General features: G+C 39.5%; 1 protein-coding gene across 11 annotated transcripts in view; it reads right to left on the bottom strand.

Moving 5' to 3' along the window:
• The window catches only part of NALCN (sodium leak channel, non-selective), a 345527-nt gene that overhangs the window by 45586 nt on the left and 274086 nt on the right, over positions 1 to 25855 (bottom strand). For all 11 annotated transcript variants that reach the window (XM_078853491.1, XM_078853490.1, XM_078853489.1 and 8 more), the window contains 3 exons: positions 13069 to 13142; positions 832 to 933; positions 328 to 397 (listed from right to left, as the gene is read on the bottom strand). In XM_078853491.1, coding sequence (XP_078709617.1) covers positions 328 to 397; positions 832 to 933; positions 13069 to 13142 — 246 coding nt within the window. The remainder of the gene's footprint in view (positions 1 to 327; positions 398 to 831; positions 934 to 13068; positions 13143 to 25855) is intronic.

Below are 25855 nucleotides of genomic sequence, written 5' to 3' on the forward strand. Positions count from 1 at the left end.
TGAAAGATTTTTATCCAATAAGGCTCACAAGGCAGATGATATTTTTTAAACTTTCACTGGGGACATGCAAAGTAGTGAACCAGCACTACCTGCAGCTTCAGCAAATTCGCTGAAGTAAGGAAATCTATCACATGTGTGAATATGTTGTTTATTCTGAAGATAATGTTAATGTTACTATCCTATTTGCTTTCTGATTTCCTAATAAGATCTCAAGCCACAGATTAGAAATTGAATGTTACATAGGCATTAGACTTGTACAGTGATTGTAGTGCATATTAATCTTTCCTATATTCCAAAACTAAAACCATCACTTTTGTTTGGACTTACATCTTGAGTCAAGGTTTCAAGAGATTTTCCCCTGCTGATTCGCTGGCTGTTGGAACCATGTCTTAGTGACCTGAAACAATCATAATCAATTTGATAGTAAATCTCAAGATCAAATCTTAACCTTTACATGACGGCCATTATAAAGCACTGCTCTCCAGATACAGTATCTCAAATTCTATTAATTTTTCCTTAGCTTACATGAGAAGCTGTTATGTTCTTCAATTGTCTTTAAGCCTGTCTAAACTAAACCAATTTCTTTTCCGTCTGATCCTTAAATTGATAGTTCTGTAGTCAGTGAAGGAAATGACATTTAAAATAAAAAGTACATTTTTCCCATTTATGTACTACAATGAATTTCATTATTGTTACAATCAAAAATGTACAATTTAGTTCTTTGTATGAGTCATTCCTGTTTTAGATGAGTTAGGTATTGTGCAAGTTTAACTCTAGTCATTGAATTGAATTTAATATTATTTTAAAAACACTTTTCCTGTCTGTGTTTACCTGCGCTCTTGCCGTATGTGATGCTGGACACTAAGTATTGACCTTTCCTTTGCAGGTTGCCCCTCAAAGGATCCACTCAGCATGCGTTGTCTAGTGCAGGCCCTAAAAATAAATATTGTGATTATGATAAACAATTGGAACTTCCACTGTAAGCAATTTTTTTATAAAATGAGACCAAATAATTGCATTGCTGGGGACAAACAGACATTCTGTTATTACTATTGGCATGTCACAACTGGCACATATAGTTTTCTGGGAATGCCAGGGCACAGCCTCACAGATAATAATAAACAGGGCAACAGAACAATAGTAGGGGCAGCTTGCACTTCTCATAAAAAATATATTCATATTCCCAAAACCAAATGAGACACAAAGGTTCCTCATCATGTTGTATAATCAATGCCAGGACCTTCTTTATGACCTCTCCTTGCTGGGACACTGTGCCCCATTTGTGGGTCCCTTTTTTAGGATTTGCTATAGCAAATGTGCTTCCCCCAGAGTCTATTCACAGGTATGAATGGGGCCAATGCACAAATCCAACACCCCAGTCCACTGGAAATGATCAAACTTTATTCTGTGACTGTTACTCATGCAATAACCTCCCATTTATTATTAATTATTATTATGAAAACTTCCAGCTACATGCGGGCAATCGCTTTGAAACCAAAAAGAATGGAATTATTTTTCATGTCTTTTAGACTGTAAGATTTTGGGGGCAAGGACTGCAATTTTCTATATGTTTTCACAGTGCTTAGCACAATGGGAACCCAATCTGATGGCTTCTAGGTACACCTACTATATAAAGGTGTAATAAAATAATAAAATAATAATACTGTTTATAAACATTATTATTATTATTCTCCATAATGAATAGGGAATTCTACAAATACAGTGCCCTTTTCAGGAAAGCACATTAGCATGTACTTAACTTTAAGTATGTGTTTACATCTTACAGCACACACTTAAGTGCTTTCCTGGATGACTGGTGATATAATATGGTTTAAAATTGAAAAGGCTGGAAATCTACAGGAAGAAACCATCAGCAGCCAGGTGCAACAAAAAATTATTCTGATATAGCTAAGGGGACAAGGGACACCCTGAATCCTTCACTGAAGAGGCAAGCTGACAGTCTTCTTGTCCCATGAAAAGAGGGTCTGCCTATGAAGTGCTGGTGAGCAATATTTCATTAGACATGATAATATCTTGTTATTTAAGTCTAGGCTCTAGAATGCATGTTACGGTATTATTTTATAAATAGCCATTTGTTTCCAATACTTCTACTTTCATCTCTATTACACTTATACTTGATTTCAATATAAACAAATCTAAGTGCTATGAGTTAAGCAGAGCAGTGGTGTGAGGTGAAAATAGCAAGCTGGGCTGTAGTGTTTCATTGGAAGTAATACATCTGTGAACACTGTGAGTGTCCAGTGGACCAAGTGGCTGGATGCTGCAAGAGATGCTCAGAGAGCTTCAGCGTTGGAGCATTCCTACCTCTAACCTGCAGAGTAGCAGTGGGGCCTGGAGGCCTAGAGGGGAGTCCTTGTGTTGCCTTCAGCCAGTGAAGTTGGGGAGCTGATTCATGACTGGCATGGACAAAGCTTCCCAATGCTAAGGGCAGGTGGTAGCAAGTTGCCTCAGAATGCTGGGTACCCCTGGAAAGTGTCACAGAGCACTCCAACCTGATAGGAATGTGGGCATTTTTTTTTTGTACTGGCTGTAATAAACATTTTTGGTCAAGAAAAAAAAATAAAGGTTACATTTAAAGAGATGACATGAATTCCCGATGTTGAAAGAAATGATATTTATGCCAGAGGAATATTTGAAGAGGTCACATTTGTGAAAAAATCTTCACTTGCCAAGAACACTGCAACCTTGGATTAACACCCCTGGATAATGATTGATCTTATTTTTGTGTTTCATCTTCTTTGTTGAGATGAGTCATAAATTGATATCTAGATTGTTCAACCATCCAACTGTTGTATCATCAGGGATGGCAAAGTGTGGCAGTCCACCTTCTAATCTTCTAATTGTGCACTCCTCCATCACATGTTTGACTGTCTGCACCACTGCCCCACAGTCACACTGTCAAGATTGGCTAAGCCAAATTGTGGCACTGTGGCAGCCAGTCTGGCCGTTCCAGTCAGCAGTCTGTTAAACTCAATCCAGGATCTATGTGCAAGGCTGCCACCAGGTGGATGTAATTTAGGACTTTTGAAATTCTTCAGTGAAACAGATATAAACCAAATATAAATATTTCATAAAAGCTAGTTGAGTCTTGAAGGTGCAATTTCTCAATTCTCAGTGGCTCTCGCTTCATATCATAGAATCCTAGAATATCAGGGTTGGAAGGGACCTCAGGAGGTCATCGAGTCCAACCCCCTGCTCAAAGCAGGACCAATCCCCAATTAAATCATCCCAGCCAGGGCTTTGTCAAGCCTGACCTTAAAAACCTCTAAGGAAGGAGATTCCACCACCTCCCTAGGTAACGCATTCCAGTGTTTCACCACCCTCCGAGTGAAAAAGTTTTTCCTAATATCCAACCTACACCTCACCACTGCAACTTGAGAACATTACTCCTTGTTTTGTCATCAGCTACCACTGAGAACAGTCTAGATCCATCCTCCTTGGAACCCTCTTTCAGGTAGTTGAAAGCACCTATCAAAACCCCCCTCATTCTTCTCTTCCGCAGACTTAACAATCCCAGTTCCCTCAGCCTCTCCTCATAAGTCTGTGTTCGAGTCCCCTAATCATTTTTGTTGCCCTCCACTGGACTCTTTCCAATTTTTCCACATCCTTCTTGTAGTGTGGGGCCCAAAACTGGACACAGTACTCCAGATGAGGCCTCACCAATGTCGAAAAGAGGTGAACGATCACATCTCTCGATCTGCTGGCAATGCCCCTACATATACATCCCAAAATGTCACTGGCCTTCTTGGCAACAAGGGCGCACTGTTGACTCATATCCAGCTTCTCTGATAACATATATGAGTATTATGAATGTGAACCCTTTGGATACACCACACTATTCACTAACACTCTGAGCCTTTGAAAACATGTTTACTCCCATTGTTTTAAATAACGTTGCACAATTACATATGGCAGGCTGCGATCTCATGAAGGCAATTATTGCTTTATAGGGGATAACTTTTTTCTTTCAAATGTTTCTGTGGATATCTGTTTTCACTCTTCTCTGTTGTTTTCTTTATCTTGGTTTTAAGCAGATGGATGAAAGGAATGTGGGTCCACTGAGAGATCTGTAACGCAAATAAGCTTATAATGCCTGCCTATGTTTTCATCACCCATTACACCAGAATCCCACTAACATGCAATATTATACACTTATAACAAGAGCACATTAGATTACATTATACTGAATAGTCAGAAATATAATCACATTTAAAAAAATTGCAGTATGTCTTGCAGTGCAATACAATTTCAGTATCTCAGCCAATATCTGAATACAATGAATTTTAAAGCATTATGTGATATAGGGTAATGTAATGTAATCATTTCAAGAGACAACAAAAATGTTCTTTGAATAACTATGTAATTTCTGTGTAAAAGAATAGATAATCACTCTTTTCTAGAAATGGATCCTACCTGACTCCATTAGAATGACACTAAGGTCTCTCACAGCAGGGACAATAGTAGGTTCTGATGTGCAAGTTCTCTCCTATAACGGCTTCTCACTGAGATAATGGAACAGCTTGTATTTGTACCTTTGTGAATAAGAATTACTGTGCTCTTAGGTTTCAGAGTAGCAGCCGTGTTAGTCTGTATTCGCAAAAAGAAAAGGAGTACTTGTGGCACCTTAGAGACTAACCAATTTATTTGAGCATAAGCTTTCGAGAGCTACAGCTCACTTCATCGGATGTGATATAGGATAATGTAATGTAATAATTTCAATAGACAACAAAAATATTCTTTGAATAACTATGTAATTTCTGTGTAAAAGAATAGATAATCACTATTTTCTAGAAATGGATCCTACCTGACTCCATTAGAATGACACTAAGGTCTCCCAAAGCAGAGACAATAGTAGGTTCTGATGTGCAAGTTCTCTCCTAGTGAGCTGTAGCTCATGAAAGCTTATGCTCAAATAAATTTGTTAGTCTCTAAGGTGCCACAAGTACTCCTTTTCTTTGTGCTCTTAGGCATATGCATCTGTATTTTAATATCCAGAAATAATTGTTTCCTTACATCCACGTGTGACTTCCACATAAATGTTTTCACATGCTTGTACACAACTCATTTAGATACCCAGTTGCTTTGTGAGTGGAGAACGCAATTCCTTGTTGTACATAATAAAAGAGAACTACTTGCAACCAAAATACTTAATTCTTCCTGTGACTACATTCTTTATGTCATAGTATTAACTGACTAACAAAGCCAATTAAATAAATGCTATAAAGGAACAGACCTGGATAAAGGAGCAGACCCATTGAAAGACTATTGTCAAGATTTAAAAAAAGTAACTGCCTAAAGTTTGGTTCCTAAGTCCATATTTAGGTGCCTACTTAAGTTGTCTGATTTTCAAAAATGCTGAGAGTCCAGCAGTCCCTGCTGAAATCAATGGAGAAATGATGCAATGCCAGTGCTACACGACTGAGATCAAGTGACTTGAAATAGATAATGCAAATTGTCAGCAGCAATGTGCAGGGAAGTCTTTCCGTACTCACAGCGCCACAGATGATGTGACAGAGAGGACAGTTTTATAAGCTCCTTAGCTTGTTTACTAAATATCTCCTTACTTTTCTCTTCTGCCATCCTCTACTCTTTGGGAACGTCTCCCTTTATGACTCCTTAGCAAGTGACAAAATCTGCCTGACCATTCTCCCAATTGCTAAGGGTCAGATTTTTTAAAGATATTTTAGTCACCTTAAATGGCAAATAGGCACCTTGTGGGATTTCCAAAAGGACCTAGTTGCCTAACTCTCATTGATTTCAATGGGTGTAAGATGCCTAGGTGCTGATGAAAATCCTACTAAGTGCCTACTTGCATCGTAAGGCACCTAAATACTCTTAAAAATCTAGCCCTAAGTGCTCTGCACTCAGTTAAGAGTTCAGAATAAATCCTCTCTCAGTATGATAAACCTTTATGAATTGGAGCTGGTTAGAAAATTTCAAAAACTTTGAAATTTCTTTGCAAAATGGGGTAGAAAAATCACCACATCATAATTTCCCCTCCCCCTCCCAAATTTTCTGGCCGGCTGTAATGGCATCCACCTCTCACGAGCACCTCCTCTGGTTGGGTGTGTCTGCAGTCTTTAAACCAGTCGCAGTCCTGCCATCAGGCCATACCCCCAGGACTTCCTCCCTGGAAGCAATGGTTTTGCTTTCTTAGTCTGTTTTGGCCCCAGTCTTCAGCTGGGTCTCCTGACAGTTCAGGTCCCTTCTGGGGGTTTACTGATGTCCAATTGTAGGCCCTTCCACAGTAGCCTATGGGGGGCGGGGACCCGGGTCCGCCCACTACTCTGGGCCCCAGCCTTCACCAATGTCTTACCCTTAGTTCAGGGCTCTTCTAAGTTCAGGTCCAGTAGCCAGCCAGCCAGGAGCTCTTCCTTGCTCCCCCGGTCCTTACTAGTACTGGGCTGTCCATTGTGCTGCAATTCCCTCAGCCAGCCACACCATCCATGCTGGTCCAGCTCTATCAAGGAACTGCCCTGTCTCTGGTTCTGTAGCTCCTTTTTATTGGGCCCTCCGGGGCCCTGATTGGCTGCTTCCCCTGCAACCACTCTAGCCTGCTTGAAGGACCTCGCCACAGCTCCTTTCTTGGGATTGGTGTGGCAGGACCCTGAGGCCTCCAGCAGGAGGCCTCTGGGCCTAGTCTACCCCATCACACTAGGTCTGTCAGATATTAGAGAGATTGGATGTTCATGTAATATGTAATGAGAGAGATAGGAAACACTGGAAAAAGACAAGTAGAAACATGTCAAGCTGGTTGCAATGTTTACTTGATATGCAAAGCTCTGGATGCAGTTTATCCCTTCCTTCTCAGCAAATGCAGCTGCAGCAATGTCCTTCGTGTTGATCTCTATATGCACAAAGGAAATAAAGTATGTTTAAAAAGAACAAATTACTAGTCAAGTTAGAGGAAGAAACTACACTGAGCTTGGTTGCAAGACAAGATCGTACAGGGAATATTATATACCATACATTACCTGGGAAAAACTGACGGGGTCCAAAGTCATGAATGAAAGGGACAGCTGCCCTTTACACTGTTTCCTTCCCATTTAAAATCCCTGAAAAATAAGCAAATCAGACAGTAATTCAGCTAAATACTCCAAGCCACTGCAAGATGCTGAACAGTTTGTACATATTTTATAATACTGTACCTTCCACTAACAGTATGAGGCCTCTTGCTTTGCATAAGGTGGTGCTCTGTGTGATGACTTTATCAGGGAGGTCTGTTTCTGGCATCAAGTATAGATTTCCTGCTTATGTTGCTGTATCGTTGCAATTTGAGGCTTCTTTCATAAATGAACATCATTTAGTTGAACTGCACCAGAGTCCCTATCCACATTTTTGTGTGTTGCATACAATTCTCCTGGTGAGTCCTTTGGACAGAATCTTTAACAGAAGATGGCAATGCTCCATCGGTAAATCCAATACACAAAATACTATCATCCTCATTCATTCCTGATGATGATAGGTTCTCTCACCGAATCTTTCCATAATGCCATCCATGCTTCCAACAAACTTTTGTCATGGTTGTCTGGGATAACCTCATATTCATGTTCCAGAAGAGCTTGGCACACACCAGATGGATTTCAGCATCCACTTCTGTCATCTTATAGATTGCATTCACTATGGCACTGTTTGGACAGCAGGCCAAATGCACTTTGTTAACACAATCAAACACTACATTTCAGCTATTCAATTTGACTGTATTGTTAAAACAATTTGAATCTGACGGGTCAAGCAAAATGGATTATTAATGCAACTTGATATATAACAAAGCTTTTCTTCCTGGGTCCCTCTTATGCGATCAGATGTTTCTAAAAAGAAAAAAAGACAGTAAACTTGTCTTCTTCAGTGTCTATGCAATCTAGCCATCTAAAATGGCTTATTTACATGCTCACTTCTTTAGCTATCTTGCATTCTGGTCTTCATTCTTGCCCTGTTGTCTAACCACTCTCTCCTAGCTGATGTGTGTCTGGGTATCTCCTTGGATTAAAGATGAGCCAGTCACAGAGCTTGCTTCATGATGATCCATTAAAAGTATGGAGCTCCCTTAGCACAACAAGTATAAAAAGGGGCAACTTTTTCCACTGAGCAGGCGCTAAGCAGCTCCTGAAATTCTTCATGTTTGACTTTGCTGGCGACTAGGTAGAATCCAGTGGCAGCCTTGGTTTCTAATGCTCTAAGAAGCTGATCATGATAGACACACCTGAGATTAGTCATATTAGTTGTTTAAAAAAATTATAGGTAACCAATCCTAAAATTTAACAAAAAAGGGATCACAGATTTAAAGGATAGGTTTCAGAGTAGCAGCCGTGTTAGTCTGTATCCACAAAAAGAAAAGGAGGACTTGTGGCACCTTAGAGACTAACAAATTTATCTGAGCATAAGCTTTCGAGCTGTAGCTCATGAAAGCTTATGCTCAAATAAATTTGTTAGTCTCTAAGTTGCCACAAGTCCTCCTTTTCTTTTTGTAGACTTAACTTAGGGTTGAATTTGTCTTAAGTGATCACTCAAGGGACCAACACAAATTGGTTGTTTAATGGAGGAGGCTTTCTAATAAAGATACAAATGAACTACTGACTGTGTCTGGGGATACTCTGGATTTGTGTCTTAAGACAGGAAGTTGCCTAATCAGGGTGGCCCATTATAACAACATATTGAGATAGTTTAATCAGAGATTAGGTAAATATAAAGTAGTGTCATAAAACTTTTAGAAAGAGTTAAGAACTTGCTTTTCCTTCATTCTGATATGTACAAAAGATCATTGTTTTGAAGAATGCTTTCATAAGAGCAGTTGAATAATCTACCAGAATACCAGCAAACTAGTAAAACTGAATTTTTAATTCAAGCACTACAACATATTTTAATGACACACTCAAGACATAATTTCAGACATAAGATAAATGTTCCTTATTCATTCAGCTGTTTATTCCAACTGAAAGCTTCACTTATGCATGAGATAGGCTATTCCCTCAGGCTCAGCAAATGTCAGAAAAGCTTTGTCTGGAATAGTGAATACATTGTTGTTTATACTTAGCATTAGTTTACAATTTAGCTCTAAAATCAATTATAAAATGTAATGCATATCAAAAGCTACTCAAGCTCATGTGGCTTATTTCCAAAACTGTCACAATTCATTACTTAATGATGACCTTCGAAGTTGATCTTTTTGTCCAACAGACCCTGAAACTTAGATGTTGCACTATGTATATGATATGATATGCTGATGGGAAAATGGCTCAGAATAGGCAGTACAGTAAACAGCCTCAGAATTGGTCAGCTAACCTATATCTGAACCAGAACCGTGTTCTGCATCATTGATATAGGTAATATGAATATTTTTATTTTATTCATACAGCATCCAAAAATGTGCTAAGACACTTTATAGGTCCAATAAAAAGATGTGACATGGCCTGAGCCTCATGGAGCTTGCAAACTATTATGTGATGGAATATGCATGTGTAGCAATAGGGGATGATGAGATGAGAAAGATAAGGCTCACTAACAGTGGTACGGTAACGTGGTTATACGTGTATATCTGGATGGTTCCAGTATATTTACACAAACGACTGTAGGGAGACTGGTGGCTGGTAGAGTGTTCCATTCTCAGGGGGTAGCATGTAACAGAGAGGGAAATGGGGGAAGAAAACAAACGTGAGGAGGGTGGGGTCAAGGCTGGTGGTGCAGAGGGAGTGGGAGAAGCTCAACAGGAATGACTGGTAATTATTATATAAAACATAAAGGTGATGAATGATTCTGGGAATCGGGCAGATATTTATCTGGCATCCATGATGCTGGCTCTGATGGCAGACAGGCAATTTTACTAGTCCTTACAAAAGCTATTTTTCTAGACTTTGAGGATTCCAGATGATAATTAATCCATAATTGATGCTGGGTGTCATCTTCAATTCCATTTCATTTGGTCCCAAGTTCTGCCCTTGGAAGGGTATGTAGAGCCCCCATTGCCACCAATGGAAGCATTAAATCATAGAATCATAGACTATCAGGGTTGGAAGGGACCTCAGGAGGTCATCTAGTCCAACCCCCTACTCAAAGCAGGACCAATCCCCAATTTTTGCCAGAGATTGCAAATGGCCCCCTCAAGGATTGAACTCACAACCCTGGGTTTAGCAGGCCAATGCTCAAACCACTGAGCTATCCCTCCCCCCAAATGATCATTCAAGAGATGCACAAAGATGGAATTCATCCCATTGTGTATAATTTGCACTCTTTTGCTTTATGTTAAAATATTTAGAATTTGATAAAAAATATTCTTCAGTAAGAGTGGGTAAGAAGGACAAAAAAGGCAGCACAAAGCATAAAGCAGCAAGAACAGAATTAAAAGTCTTTTTGTTAAAGTAATTTGAGCAAACTGAAGTTGTTCCAGAGCAGCTTTAATTTAGAGAAGCACTTATACCCACCTTCATCCATACAGACAATGATTAAAAGCCTTTTGGTGGGAATCTTTAGAGAAGGGCAGCTTGAACTGTTACTGAGTGTTTAAGGTACAAAAATCAATTCTTTCACTGTCAGGTCTGTAATGTAGCTGAAATTCAAATATCTCAGCTACAGTAGCTGTGATCAGTACAAAGAAAAAACATAATCTTCATGCAAGTTTGAGTTTTTCTGCTTCCTGTGAACAGTAAGCTTGGGTTTAGCAGTGATATTTTATCACATTTCACACCCATCTTTTTTTTTTCTTTGCAAGCTCCCTCTTTGAGGCTCCACCGTCATAGAAAACCTCATATTTAGTGACTTTCTGCACCAGCAAATCCATCCCTTATGTTGTGAAAATGATTTCTTATGTTAGCATGTTAATACTGAAGCTGTGACACCTGCTGCGGGCCCAGTAACTATAGTGTAGAAATGGCATCATCGGAATCAGCAGAGTATGGAAACAGTTTGAGGCAGTTACTCGTTGCCAAGAAAACTCCCTGTTCCTCTTGCTCATAAGGAGGCTGCTTCTTTGTTAATGAATAAGCTACACTCTTGAGGCTATTATTCCTTGAAGGCCTTATGCATCCTATGTTTGTCGGTGTGCAAAAGGCAGCTGTGCCAGCAAACATTTTGCCCCAGTGGCAGGATCCCATTACCATCAAAACTTCCCCACAAGGGCTCCAAGGAAGTCTGACTCTGCAAATCTGGGTGGGAAAGCACCTGGTGGTGAATATACATTAGGACTGCTTCTTCCTCTGTCCTGTGAAACTGTCCCTGAGGGGGGATTCCAGGGTCAAAAGTTCCCTTGGAAGCATAGGTTCTGCAGATACCATGCTCTGTCCTGTGAAACTGTCCCTGAGGGGGGATTCCAGGGCCAAAAGTTCCCTTGGAAGCATAGATTCTGCAGATGCCATGCTCTGAAGGGACAAGTGGGAGCAGGCTGCTAGCAAAGCAGAGACGAGGGGGATCTGTGTGGCTGCCCCTTGCAGTGAGAGACAGATAAATTACCAGGAGTCCACAGGTTCTGAAAGCAGAACTGCAGACGTCTTCTGAGGAAAGGAAACCTCACTATTGTGATGGAAGAATTCATAGGAAACTCCGTGCGTTTCAATTGTACAGTTTCCTTTGTTCTACATGAGTTATTCTTGCATCTGAAATAATGGAGCCTTAAAAAGATAAAAGCAGCCCATGAGTGGATTTCCTATGGGATACTGTCTGAGCTGAACTTTGAGCTGACTGACACTTTGTGTAACCCCATTGGAGTCAGTGGAATTTCATGATTATATATCAGCAACCTGTGTGTTTTCGTCAAATGCTGCTGAGAAGTCAATACATAAAAATGTATTGTAAGGCTTTTGACTAGCATGCAGAAACTGCTTATTTCTCCATGGGGCAACTTCTATAAAACCAAGAGACATTTAGGTAATTGAAATGCTTTAAAAAAGAATCCTAAGTTTTATTTGCAATGAATACTTTTGGCCTTGCAGTCACATCTTGACAAAGCATAACCAGCTGAATTGCTAATTGGTCACATTTACCATAGTTTTTAACGAAAGCTAAAGTTGTGTTAATCTCTACAGCACTTACTGTAACTTATTCTTTAGGAATATTAAAAAGAACAACAAAAGGTGGCTGCTATAATTTTTCTCAAATTGCATGTAATTACGAGTCACTTTTCAATCATATTCACAGTTCAGGACTTGCACTGAACTGTAATTTCATACTGGAGTGCTCTTCATAAAGTATTTATTCTCATTTCACAACTGTATTTTTCTAATCAATTATTCCTGATTTGTACTGCTATTTCCCTATTAGTGGTAGTTTATAAAATATACTGTAGGTGTGCAAGCTTTGATGATACACGACTGTAGGTAGCAACAAACTAATGATCTATAAATTGTTGGCACAGATTTAATATATAATTTGAATGTTAATAATTCTAATTTAAACAATGTAAAACAAAAACTGGCATGAAAAGCTGAAGAAAGGTGAGAACTCAGGATAACTTGATGACATGATTCTTGCTCCTCTGAAACGCATAGGGCCAGGACTGTGTATCCTTTCCTCATGTTGCTGAGCATGTATTGGGACTACTTTTGCATGTGATCACCATTGTAAGGGGTCCACAATCAGTCCCACACAGTTAATAATCTACAGGTTTTCTTGCATAGTTTACTTATGTGTTTGGTAGGAGTACTCCACTTGGGTTCCTGTGCAAAGATTGTGTTGGAATTCCCAGGCACGAGTGCAAAATAGAAGTGCTTTTTAAAAGTGATATTTTGGTTAACTCTAAGGGAAAAGGTGGAAAAAGCCAAAATTTGACCCCATATTATAAAACATGATCTCTCTTTTGCCACTGTGTTCATGAATAATATACCTTAAGAGCATGTTATCATCAGTTATTATCATTTACACAAAGAGGTAAAAACGAGCTGTGTTTTTTAATGCAAAGAGATACACTGGCACAAATATTAAGCACACACTGTAAACTGACTTAATACTTTAGCACTCATGCAGAAGAAACAGATTAGAAATAATTCATTACTCATTAATGAGATCCATTTGTCATCCAAAAGATAGAAAGCATCAAATCAAATTAACCCTATTTGTTACCTAAGGATTTTATTGATTGCTGTCTCCTTTTCCAGAAGATTTCTTGCCCTGATGCTGAAAACTGATTTACGGAGCTATAAAATAAAACAAGACAGTGCAATTTTAGTTGCTATATAGACAGTAATGGTTAAGTGCATTGACAGACCAACTGGTCAACGCATTATGTGATACACGCTTCCACATAAAACACATGTTCATAGACAAGCATAAATTACAACATAGTGGCCTCCATCATAAAATCAACATTTTCCCCGCGGCTCTGTCATTGATCTCCTGTTGATGTCTCCAGGTGAGAAGAGGTGGAAAATGATCAAAGTGGCCTTTTCCACAAAGTGCAGACTGATTCACTGCTACTCCAGTGATGCCTGAGGTGCTAGCCTCTTTCTGCCATTGCCAGTCCACCCCACGCTTTGGCTGCTTGTAGAAGAGGAGACACGGTGAGCATCAGCATCTGATCTTCCCTCTAGCATTCTTGCATTGGTTACCTTGCATGTCCTATATGCTTCCACCCCCGCCCCATTCAGTTCTCCTCTATTCTGTGCTGGTACTGGGCGAAGACATGGAGAAAGTATAAACACCTGATCTGCTTATCACTGCCATTCCATTCTCACTGAACTGCTTCCCACAATGGAGGTAAGAACATAAAGACTTTCTGAGCTGCTGCCTGATCTGCCTGGCCCCCTGCCCTGGTCATCTGTCTCCAAATCCTGGGCTCTACTGCTGTTTCCAGGCGAGGAGAAGGAGGCAGCATAAAGTCCAGCTTTCCTCAGTGGCTGAGGAAGCCAGGCCTATCCTTTCCAAGTCTCCTTTCCCCTGCTGTGCTAGTTTTCAGTGAGAGAGGACTTGATTAATTAGACCATTTCTATAAGCAGACATTTTTCTTTGTTTCTGATGTTTGCTTGCTTGCTCCTAGTAAATGCTAGGCATATCTTGTAAGGATTATTTAAGCCTTCCTGGAGATTAGGATAAAGGCACAGACATACTACAAGAAAGAGGTTGTCAAGCCCAAGCACTGAACTGTTGGGATTCCCCTGAGACTTCTTTCCACTCAGCTTCGAAGAACTCAGTTTGACTCCAGACTTCGTCACTCATGTATATTTATTGCATACAGCAATGCCACACTAAGATGATTAGACTCAAACACAGGGCACATCACAGACTCAAAGTTACATAGAAACCCTCTTTATATACATTTACACATCTCAGTGCATTTACTATACATTGCATCACACATTTTGGGACTGGTTTGGTTACTTTGTAGGAACCATTCCCTGTACAGCATGCTCTGTTCATGCACATGTCCATGTTCAAAATACTCTTTACCTCATTTTTAAATTCCCAGTGTATTTTGTCCATTGATATCTTGTTCTTTGTAAATGGTTCCCTTGGTATTTCTGCCACTTACCTTAGCTAGTTCAGACATTCTGTCTCTTAGCTCATTGGCCCCTTTACCTCTCTTAGCACAAACATTCTGTTTTCAGCCTGCTGATCTTTTTATTTCCATAATCCTGTCACTCATGTCAAGCCAGGCCTACATTCAACCGTCTTTATTTTTCTTTTTTATATTAGCATTCATTTAATCCGTATCATAATCCTGCCTTTTTGTGCTCTCTTTTTAAAGTTTACCAGGCAGGAACATATTCCCAAGGCCACAGTAGCTGTAATCATTTTAACCACTATTAAAGGCTCAAAGTACTAACCAGGGAGGTGCAAGCTCACCTTGTCTGGTACAGCCCACCAGGGTGTTTTCACTGTTGGTACAGTATTATCCCAGTTTCCTGTTGCTCGGCTATTAGTTGGGCTCTATTTTCCATTGTACTGAATCATTGGTGTTAATGGACAAGGGAGGTCTAGGTGAAAAGAGATTGATCACCAGTGACTCCCATTTGGTGTTGTCTGTTACAGCCTCTGTCACATTCTCCTTAATCTGCAAACTTGGCCATACGGCATGGGTTCCACCCTGAGTCAGAGAGCTGAGGTTCAGACAAAATCCATCCAGGCTCCCCTGGCATGGTGTTGTCCCCATCGAGAAGCTGTGATAACTGAGAGCACATACTGTGTCTCCAGGCTATACCACTTCCTTTACTCTCTCTTTAACGACTATTCGGGCCCAACCTCCCTCGCTTGTGGTCTTGCTCATTCACACTGAACACTCTCAGAACCATTTGTACTTGATTCATTTACAGCAGGTTGTGCTTATTTCCTCTTCTCCTTGTGTTGCCATCGTCACGCTGGGATAATGCTGTTTATGGGTCCCATTCTCTATTGTACACATGCTGTTAACATATGCCAAGTCTTTAGGGACCCCTATCCCTAAAGGAATAGTGATTATAACTGGCACAGTCGAATTGCTAATTTCATGTGGTTCCTAGGATCCACATTCTAGCCTAGCAATATTGTAAATTCCTTTTCCCCCTAATGAGGTCCATATAAGTGTGCTGTTTAACTATCTTGACCATTCCCCCAGTTGATTTTTTTATTTCTTGAATAAAATATTTCCTGAATGCATAACAAGTTTAGTACCATATATGCTGCATACAATTGCTTGAGAAACATTATTGTTATGTAATGAATTAAAGTATTTAAAGATATATGAATTCATTTAAAAGTTTGCGCAATGGAGTACATATTGCTAATAACTGACACCTCCTGTTGCAAAGTTAAAGAACTAATCCCTCCTCCTTTTTCAATGGCTTTACCAAACTAATCAGTTAGTGGGTTAATTTTAAGGTATAATCCCTCAATGTCATACAAATTACATAAGGAGACCCCAACTCCAGTGCCACCCAGTATGGCTGCCACTATGTCCTTTTTGGCTCTACGGTTTCTGTATCCTTGGAAATATGCCTCCCACTGGATTCTGCCATAGTCAGATGTGTGCCCTGATTCTGTTGCTAAACCATGTTTTACTATGTGGCCCAGCAGGTTCCAGGTGATCTGCAAGTAATGAACATTTTAAATAGAGGAATAAATCAGAACTGAGGAATTTATCTATTCCTGCACCTTTGATGAACATGGGGCTCCAGGCATCTCTCAAGACTGGATTATGTCAGCTATTTGGGAATCATTATCATAATCTCTAAGTAATCATTAGAGAAAAATGTAGGAGTTTCTAGCAATCCCAACCCTATTTTTGATCAATCTGAAATAGTATCTTTAGGCACATCTCTTTAAAGCTATTTATTACAGATGGACCAGAAGTTGGGCTTGTTTCATTTACCTGTATGTGGCCTAGGGATATAGGCACAAGGTCTTCAGAAGACTATAGTTTTTGGAAGTAAAAAAACAACTGAAGCAGCAAGTATTTTTGTTTCCAAACTGACTCTGATTCATGGTAAAACTTCTTTATTTTCCAGACTTTCTATGCCCTCAAAATACATTAATATATGCCAGGTGACCCTAAAATGTTCACTGTTTTGAAAGATTCTATCATTTCTTAAGCAAAACCATACTGCTGAAATGCATAATATCATTGAAAGCAGTAATTTGTTTCCCACACAGTTGCCCTTTTCAAGTGTGGATATTATATGCTTTGTACGCTCCCGTCCCAAGCATGCTTTTAACCTGTGCAACCTAATAATAAGGTTGATTATTTTTAAGAATAATTTTTATAAAGTAAATTACAGCTACATTTTCAAAGCATCATACTTTTGAGACTTCATCATCCCAGAAAACCTGGGAGATGTGCATGAAACATTTCAGGACCATCATTGTCTTTTTGAGGAGCTTGGTGTGTATGTTCCCCAAAGAAGTTAAACTAAATGTTGGGATTGTTGAATATAGAAAGAACTGGAAGTTAAACAGGAAATATTAGTATGTAATTTAAGTTATAACTAAACTGGCATCACAGAGACTTGCTGGGATAAGTCTCATGACTGGAATATTGGTATAGAGGAGTATAGCTTGTTCAGGAAGGATGGGCAGAACAAAAACAGAGGAGATGTTGCATTTTACATTAAGAATATATACACTTGTTGATCAGTTGAAAATCTCTGCGTAAAGATAGAAGGGTTAAAAATAGGGGTGACATCATGGTAGGGGTCTACTATAGACCAACAAATCAGAAAGAGGAGGTGGATGAAGCATTTCTAGGACAAATAACAAGAATACCCAAAACACAAGACCTGGTAGTACCCAGTAGTACCAGACATCTGCTGGAAAAGTAATGCAGCAAAACACAAAATTTCCAGTAAGTTCTTGGAATGTATTGGGGACAACTGTTTGTTTCAGAAAGTGGTGTAAGTAACTAAAGTACAACCATTTTAGACTTGATTCTGACCATCAGGGAACAATTGGTAGCAAATCTGAAGTTGGAAGGCAATTTGGGTGACACTGATCATGAAATGATGAATTTATGATATGAAAGAAAGGAAGGAGTGAGAGAAACAGAATAAGGACTTCAGAAAATCAGACAAATGCAGAGAACTGGTAGGTATGGTGCTATGGGAAGAAAATCTAAGTGAAAAGGGAGTTCAGGAGAGCTGGCAGTTTCTCAAGAAGATAATGTTAAATGCACAACTACAAACCATCCTGAACAGAATACTAAGAGGCCAATATAACTCCATCAGGAGCTCTTTTTAGTGACCTGAAAATCAAAAAGAAATCCTATAAAAAGTGGAAATATGGAAGAAATGCGAAGGAATAGTACAAAAGAATAGCACAAGCATGTAGCGACAAAATCAGAAAGACTTTGGCACAAAATGAGTTACACCTAGCAAAGGACGTAAAAGACAATAAAAAAGGTTCTTTAAATACATTAGGAGCGAGAGAAAGATGAAGGAAAGTATAGGTTCTCTTCATAGTGGGGAAGGAAATCTAATAATTGATTACATCAAAAAGGCTGAGATGTTCAATGCCTAATTTGGTTCAATCATCATTAAAAAGGTTAACTGTGATCAGAGACTTAACACAATTAATATTAACAACAAGGGGGAAGGAATGCAAGGCAAAATACAGAAAAAACAGGTTAAAATATTTAGATAAGTTGGATGTATTCAAGTCGACAGGGCCTGATGAAATTCATCCAAGGGCTCTTAAGGAACTAGCTGAAGCAATCTCAGAAATATTACCAAATATCTTTGAGAACTCATGGAGGGTGCTTGAGGTCCAAGAGTCCTGGAGAAAGGCAAACGCAGTACCTATCTTTAAAAAGTATAACAAAGAGGACCCGGGAAATTACGATCAGTCAACCTGACTTTGAAATCTGGAAAGATACTGCAACTAATTATTAAACAAACAATTTGTAAGCATCTAGAAGATATAGGATTATAAGGAACAGATAGTGTGGATTTGTCAAGAACAAAACCCACCAAAAGAACCAATTTTCCTTCTTTGACAGAGATACTGGCCTATTGGATGCGGGGAAAGAAGTAGACTTGATATATCTTGATTTTAGTAAGGCTTTTGACACAGTACCACATGACAGTCTCATAAATGAACAAGGGAAACATGGTCTAGATGAAATTACCACAAGGTGGGTGCACAACTTGGGGAAAGACAATACTCAAAGAGCAGTTATCAACGGTTCCCTGTCAAACTGGGAGTGTGTATCTAGTGGGATCCTGCAGGGGTCAGTCCTGGGTCTGATACCATTCAATATTTTCATTAATGACTTGGATAATGGAGTGGAGAGTATGCTAATAAAATGTGCAGATGATACCAAGCTGCCAGGGGTTCGGAGGGCAGGATTAGAATTCAAAAGGACTTTGACAAATTGGAGAATTGGTCTGTCTATCAAATTCAATAAAGGTAAGTGCAAAGTACTTCACTTAGGAAGGAAAAAAATCTAATGCATAACTACAAAATGGGGCATAACTGGATAGGTGGTGGTACTGCTGTAAAGGATCTGGGGGTCATAGTGGATCACAAATTGAACATAGGTCATCAACAGGATGCACTTGCAAAAAAGGCTAGTGTCATTCTAGGGGGTATTAACAGAAGTGTTATATGCAACACACAGGAAGTAATTGTCACACTTTATTCAGCACTGTTGGGGCCTCCGCTGGAGTACCCTGTCCAATTCTTGGTGCCACACCTCAGGAAAGCTGTGAACAAACTGGAAAGACTCCAGAGGAGAGCAACAAATGTGGGAAGAGATTTAGAAAACTTGATCTATGAGAAAAGGTTAGAAAAACTGGGCATGTTCTGACATCAGAAAAGAAGACTGAGGGGGGACTTAATAACAGTCTTCAAATAGGTTAAGGGCTGTTAGAAAGAGGACTGTGATCAATTGTTCTCCACGTCCACTGAAGGCAGGACAAGAAGTAATGGGCTTAATCTGCAGCAAGGCAGATTTAGTTTAGATATTAGGAAAAACTTTCTAACTATAAGGATAGTTAAGCACTGAGATAGGCTTCTAAGGGAGGTTGTGGAATCCCCATCATTGGAGGTTTTTAAGAACAGGTTGGACAAACATCTGTCAGAATGGTCTATGTTTACTTGGTCCTTCCTTAGCACAGGTTGTTGTAGTAGATGATCTCTCCAGCCCTACATTTCTCTGATTCTATAATACCTGCTATACGTATACATCAGTAACAGACTATTCTGTAAATCAAAAAGAATTCAGATTTATTGAATACTTGTAACAGATCTGTTTCACATTGGGATGTGGATTCATAATATTGTGTGTATATATATATGTGTATATGAGTAAGTGCGCATATATAAAAATATATTTTGTGTGCATCTTGGTTTAATGTAATTCTCAATAGTTCATCACAGGTTTAGTGGATTTATGAATATGGTACCCTGTTGTGGATTTAGATATAATTGAGACTGCTGAGAGCAATGGCAATTTTTTGTTTGATTTTTTTCTTCTAATGTCGATGATTACCAAATGTAGTAACTGAAGAACTGAATTATTTTCCTGAAGTTAGGAGTGGGACATAATGACAGTATTTCCAATATTGGGAGGTATTAGCTGTGGACATCTTAGGCCCCGATCCAGCAAACAATTACAAACATGTTTAACTTTATGTGCTGTGAGTAGCCTAATCAAAGTCAATGGGACGATTTAGACCATAAAGTTGAGCATGTTCTCCACTAATGGCTATGGTGCCTGTATGCATATGTAATTCTCATTTGCAACATGTATATAATGCTATATAAGCGGTGACTTGTCTATATACATTAAAAGTTGTGTATACCTAATCTGAGCACAAGCAAAAAATGTAGACCCAACTCTACAAGTGCACCTCTGAAGATTTGGCCAACAATATCTGGGAGGGACAACCTTGAGGAAGAATTCTTTAGAAGTGCCCAAATTATCCATTTCTCATATTTAAAGGCAGTATCTGAGATTAAATCAAGTATCAACAGTCAAAGAGATTCATCAATTTCAGGTACCAATGGGCCTACTAGAAAAAAACCTTATTCAGGAAAACATTGCAGTTTTTTACATATTAAGTATTTTTTCTTAAGTTATTTTATGTATTAGCTAATTAAACCAAGATGTTCCCAACTTCAGTTTCCAAATTTACATAGTGTCACAGACAAAATGCTACAGTATTGTAAGTGAGAACATACAATTGGGTTTGATGATTGCCGTTTCATTTAATAATGTCTTCATGTGGCATGCTGGTATATAAGGAGTGTGGCAATTAAAACTTGTGATGCCTGCAGAGTTCCTGAATCGTGTAGAGGAAATTATTAGTAGCTTTAATGTAGAAAAGACAATACTTGATCACATGATATAGATTTAAGTAAGTGTATTATACTCTATTAAGCTTATTTTAGGTTGTACCAATTTAGCCTGCTGTTTTCTTTTATTATATATTGTAAAGTGCTGGGAAGACTCACTAAGTATATGGTTATTCATTATTTATTTCTTTGTTATGTATGCAGCTCATAAAGGTGCACAGTGCAATGACTACAGTGTTATATAACCTTTTATTGTATTGCATCATTATTTCTTAGTGGAAGACAGTGCCCTGCTTTTGCCTACAACATCTGATTATTGTTAAATATGTTCTTAAGAACTTTTGTTTTAAAGAACTCCTACAGGTTACTTTAATCGGAGTGGAGCAGTTGTGACAGGTCAGCAAACCACTCTTACAGCTTTATCAATAAAAAGATTTTAGATGGATGTCATAGAAAACATACACTACCAGGAAACCATTACCAGGGCTCTTCTTTTGATTCCCAAGAATTTATTTGTGCAGGTGCTGCCTGAGAACAAGGAATTAAGAAATCATTGATATGGCTCTAATGTTTCTTCAACAAGTGCTGGCACATTTCACTACTATCACTGACAGAGTGGATTTAAAACAGCCAAAATTACTCGATGCATCTGATGAAGTGAGCTGTAGCTCACGAAAGCTGATGCTCAAATAAATATGTTAGTCTCTAAGGTGCCACAAGTCCTCCTTTTCTTTTTTCGATCCTGATAGTGAGTCTGACTTTTTATTCTTTCATTTTTCTTAGGAATCGTCAGTTACCCAAAATGCATGCAACAAACCATTGTAGCATATGCCAGTTAAAAAAAAAAAATTACAGAGCAATATTGCTCTGCAGTGCCACAAGCTGCTGGAAAAGGGTATAGCACATATTTTAATGGTAAACAATTTTTTTTAATTTTTAAAATAACCATTGTAAAAATCCAAGGCTGTTCTTCCTGGATAAAAAGATTTAGTTCATGAAATAAAAATCAAGGCATCACAGGACAATACTGATTTATTAATTATGCTAGATCAAATCTAATGATTATGGGTCAGTTCCTCAGCTCATGTAAAATGGCATAGTTCCATTGACTTCCTCTGAGGATCAGGTCCAGTGACGTTAAATATTGCAAACTACTGAACAGTCAGATTTTTCTACATTTATATATCTTAGCAAAATTTTCTAGTTTACAGAGAGAATTGCACAGAAATATCTTTTTTATATTAAATTTTACAGAGCCAGGGAAAGTGCAAATTATATTGTATTAATTTTGATATTACAAAATTTGATGTTAACAGAAGCATGAAGGTTAGTGCAGGTGGGTGTTTTGTAATAAAAGACCTGGATTCATAGTGGACAGTGAACTATAAATCCCTGGAATGTTTTGGGGACAACTGATAAGGTAGATGTAATATACTTTTCCATGGTAACCTTGGAACTTTTCTTCTAAACCTGACGAGTTTGCAGTTATGTAATGTTAATAGCAATGCAATATTTTAAACGTAATTATTATTTCCCATCTGTAGAACCATATGGAAATATTTTTCTGTTCTATCCTAAGGAATGCAAGCAAGAAAATAACATCCAACATGTGTGTTTTACTTGGGAGTTTGGCAGATGACAAGTGGTGATTTAATTTATATAGCATAGCTGAATGAAGAGCTTACTTTATATTATATCTGTTAATTAAAAATATAATCTGTATTTCGGGTGAAAACATGTATGAGTTCATGTAATATATCAGCATAATTTTCAACAAGTAATGAGAAAAATCTTATGTCAGTTTGGACAGAAACTAGCTAATAACTCAATGTTATTTCCCTGTGCACTGACACTGGCAGGGCAAAGGTGCTTTAATGTAAATGAGAATCTGGTTCTAAGGGTATTGGACACGCATAGCTAGTGTCATTGTAGGTGACAAAAGAAAGCGCTTGAAAAGTGTAAAGTGATGCAGCTGATCACATTTACAGTGTGTTGTTATGAAATGCAAAATGCTGGTCCTACTGACTATAATTCTAGGCCTAGCTTGTAATAAACTTCCTTCAGTTACACCTACTGTTCCTCTCTATCTTTCATCCTACCTCTCTCCTCCCCTTTAACTGCAAAGTCCTAATACTTGCTACCTGGATTTCCTTTCCTCCAAATTTTACTTTGATCCCCTCTCATCCAGCTGCCATCCTCTTCTCACCAACCAAAGCTACAGATGAATGACTTCATGACCAACTGTCTTGTAGCTAAATCAAAGATGTACCTGTCTGCCCCTTTCCCGTTTCTTCTCATACTCCTCTTCCTCCCATCACATCTACAGCAGATGTTCTGCAATACCAGTGGTTTAGATATTTCAGTTAGAAGAACTGAAAAAAAATGTCTACATAGAAAAGTAGCCATTAATGAGAAGTGAGGTGTAGGGTTCAGATAACTATTTTAGGGAACATTATTATGTTTTTTTAGAGATTGGTGAGATGATACAACTTCAAGTTGTCAGGGTTCCACCCCCCCTCTGAACTCTACGGTACAGATGTGGGGACCTGCATGAAAGACCCCCTAAGTTTATATTTTACCAGCTTAGGTTAAAACTTCTCTAAGGCATTAATTCCTTAGACTGATACTGCTGTCAGCACCAAGTGATTTACACAAAATATTCAGGGAACGGTCACTTGGAATCCCTATCCCCCCAAAATATCCCCCCAAGCCCTTTCACCCCCTTTCCTGGGGAGGCTTGAAAATAAACTACCAACCAGTTGCCTTTGCAATGTGAGCACAGACCAGACCCTTTGTCTTCAGGACAGTGAAATCAATCAGGTTCTTAAAAGAAGAACTTTTTTTATAAAGAAAAAAGTAAAAGAATCACACCTGCAAAATCAGAATGGAAGGTAACTTTACAGAGTAATAAACAGATTTAAAACACACAGAGGATTCCCTCTGGGTTCAGCTTCACAGTTACAAAAACAGGAATGAAACTACATCTGTAGCATAGGAAAATTCAGAAGCCAAACCAAAAGATAACCTAACGCATTTCCTTGTCCTACTCACAGTTTTTGTTGTTTTAGATGGATTATTCCAGGTATATTTTCAGGAGTGTGACAAAGTTCCTCCTCTGCCTTGGTGGGTCCTGCACTTTTTGGCGGATTTGCTCGCCTCAGAGGTTCATGGCAGCCCTCAGTTTGGCCGCTTCTGCTAGAGGCTCAAACCTGCCATTCATTCAGCTAACCTCATCACTGGTCAGCATGGGGGAAATGGAGAACAATCCCCGCAGTCTCTGTGTCCCACCTAGTGGGTCGGGGACAAGTCAGATCCCTTTCCAAATTAGACCGTCCCTTCTGGTGTTGCTCACAGACCAGGTAAGGGTCATAAAAAAATAAGGAGTGCAATGCAAGCTCATTTTCCCTTTAAAACTGGAGAAAATCCTTGAAGGGAAATAAATAACTCTGATACTGGGAAGATTTATTATTTGCAGTCTCAACTTTACAGGAGACCAAAGGAGATAAATTGTGATTCACATTGTCGTGAATTGCATGTCACTTTGGTATTGAATATAAATGTCAGTAAGCTCGTCACTACACTATAGAGATAAAACAAAAGAAAATTTCTCAGGTGGAAGTAAGCAAATATGTAATATAAATTAAGTGCTGCCTATCAAGTCAGTAGGGGTGGAACACAGAAATGCTGACATAATTCAAAGAGAAAATGGAATGGCTAGACACATTTCAGACACCACAAGGAGGAGGTATGGGGAAGAGCAACAACATTGAGCAGAATCTTGTCTTTTGGTTCCAAACCTGACTTTTGCACTGTCAGTGCAAAGAAGAGGTGAAAAACTGCTAAAGCCATCACGGTCTCATCAGTAGTAGTAGGGTACATTCTATGAGGCACTGGTATCGGTTAAATAGTTATGTTTCTTTTTGACACAGGAATGTAAAGTATACATACAATATCATTCCATGCTTGCTTAAAGGAAACGATATTTTTAAGAAAATTGGTTCATACAGATGAGAGGTTGCCATGGAAACTAACTATAGCAAGCTACAGTAATCACTCTGACTAAATCCTACCTAGTGCTCTCTTGCTTCCTGCGTGAATGTGTAAACACTCAGTTTCATGCAACATCTGACCAGACATGTTATTTATATTTAATTCTACCCTTTAAGTCATCAGAAAAAATGGTTACTTACCTTCTCATAACTGTTGCTCTTCGAGATGTGTTGTTCACGTCCATTCCGCATTAGGTGTGCGCGCACCGGAAACTTTTTCCCTTAGCGGCTCCCGTTGGGCCGGCGGGGCCCCCCGAGTGGCGCCACTGCACCGTGCACATCTACCCCTGCTGGCCCGACCCCCTCCAGTTCCTTCTTGCCGGCGACTCCGACAGAGGGGTAGGAGGGTGGGTGGTGGAATGGACGTGAACAACACATCTTGAAGAACAACAGTTACGAGAAAGTAAGTAACCGTTTTTTCTTCTTTGAGTGCTTGTTCACATCCATTCCACATTAGGTGAATCACAAGCTTACCTCTGGAGGAGGGTAGGAGTCACGGAACAACTGCTTGAGGACCGCTCTGCCAACTACTGCGTCCTCTCTGGCCTGCTGGTTGACCCGTAGTGGGTCATGAAGGTGTGCACCGAGGACCAGGTGGCTGCTCTGCAGATCTCCTGGATTGGGACCTGTGCCAGGAAAGCCGTGGAAGTCGCCTGCGCCCTGGTGGAGTGGGCCATGACCGCCGGGGCCAGAATACCTGCGAGCTCATAACACGCCTGGATGCAGCTCGTAATCCAAGACAAAATCCGCTGCGCTGACACTGGGAGGCCTTTTATCCTCTCGGCTACAGCCACAAACAGCTGTGCGGATTTGCGAAAGGGCTTGGTGAGCTCCAAATAGAACGCCAGTGCTCGACGCACATCCAGGGTGTGCAAGCTGCGATGACTCGGGTCCGTATGGGGTTTCGGGAAGAACACCGACAGACAAATGTCCTGGCCCAAATGGAATTGGGAGACCACCTTAGGGAGGAACTTGGGGTGCGGTCGGAACTGCATCTTGTCCTTGTGAAATACTGTGTATGGTGGCTCAGAGGTGAGGGCCCTCAGTTCGGACACCCTTCTGGCCAAGGTAATGGCATCCAGAAATGCCACCTTCCAGGA

This window comes from Lepidochelys kempii, chromosome 1, assembly GCF_965140285.1.
Source record: "Lepidochelys kempii isolate rLepKem1 chromosome 1, rLepKem1.hap1, whole genome shotgun sequence".
NCBI lineage: Eukaryota > Metazoa > Chordata > Testudines > Cheloniidae > Lepidochelys > Lepidochelys kempii.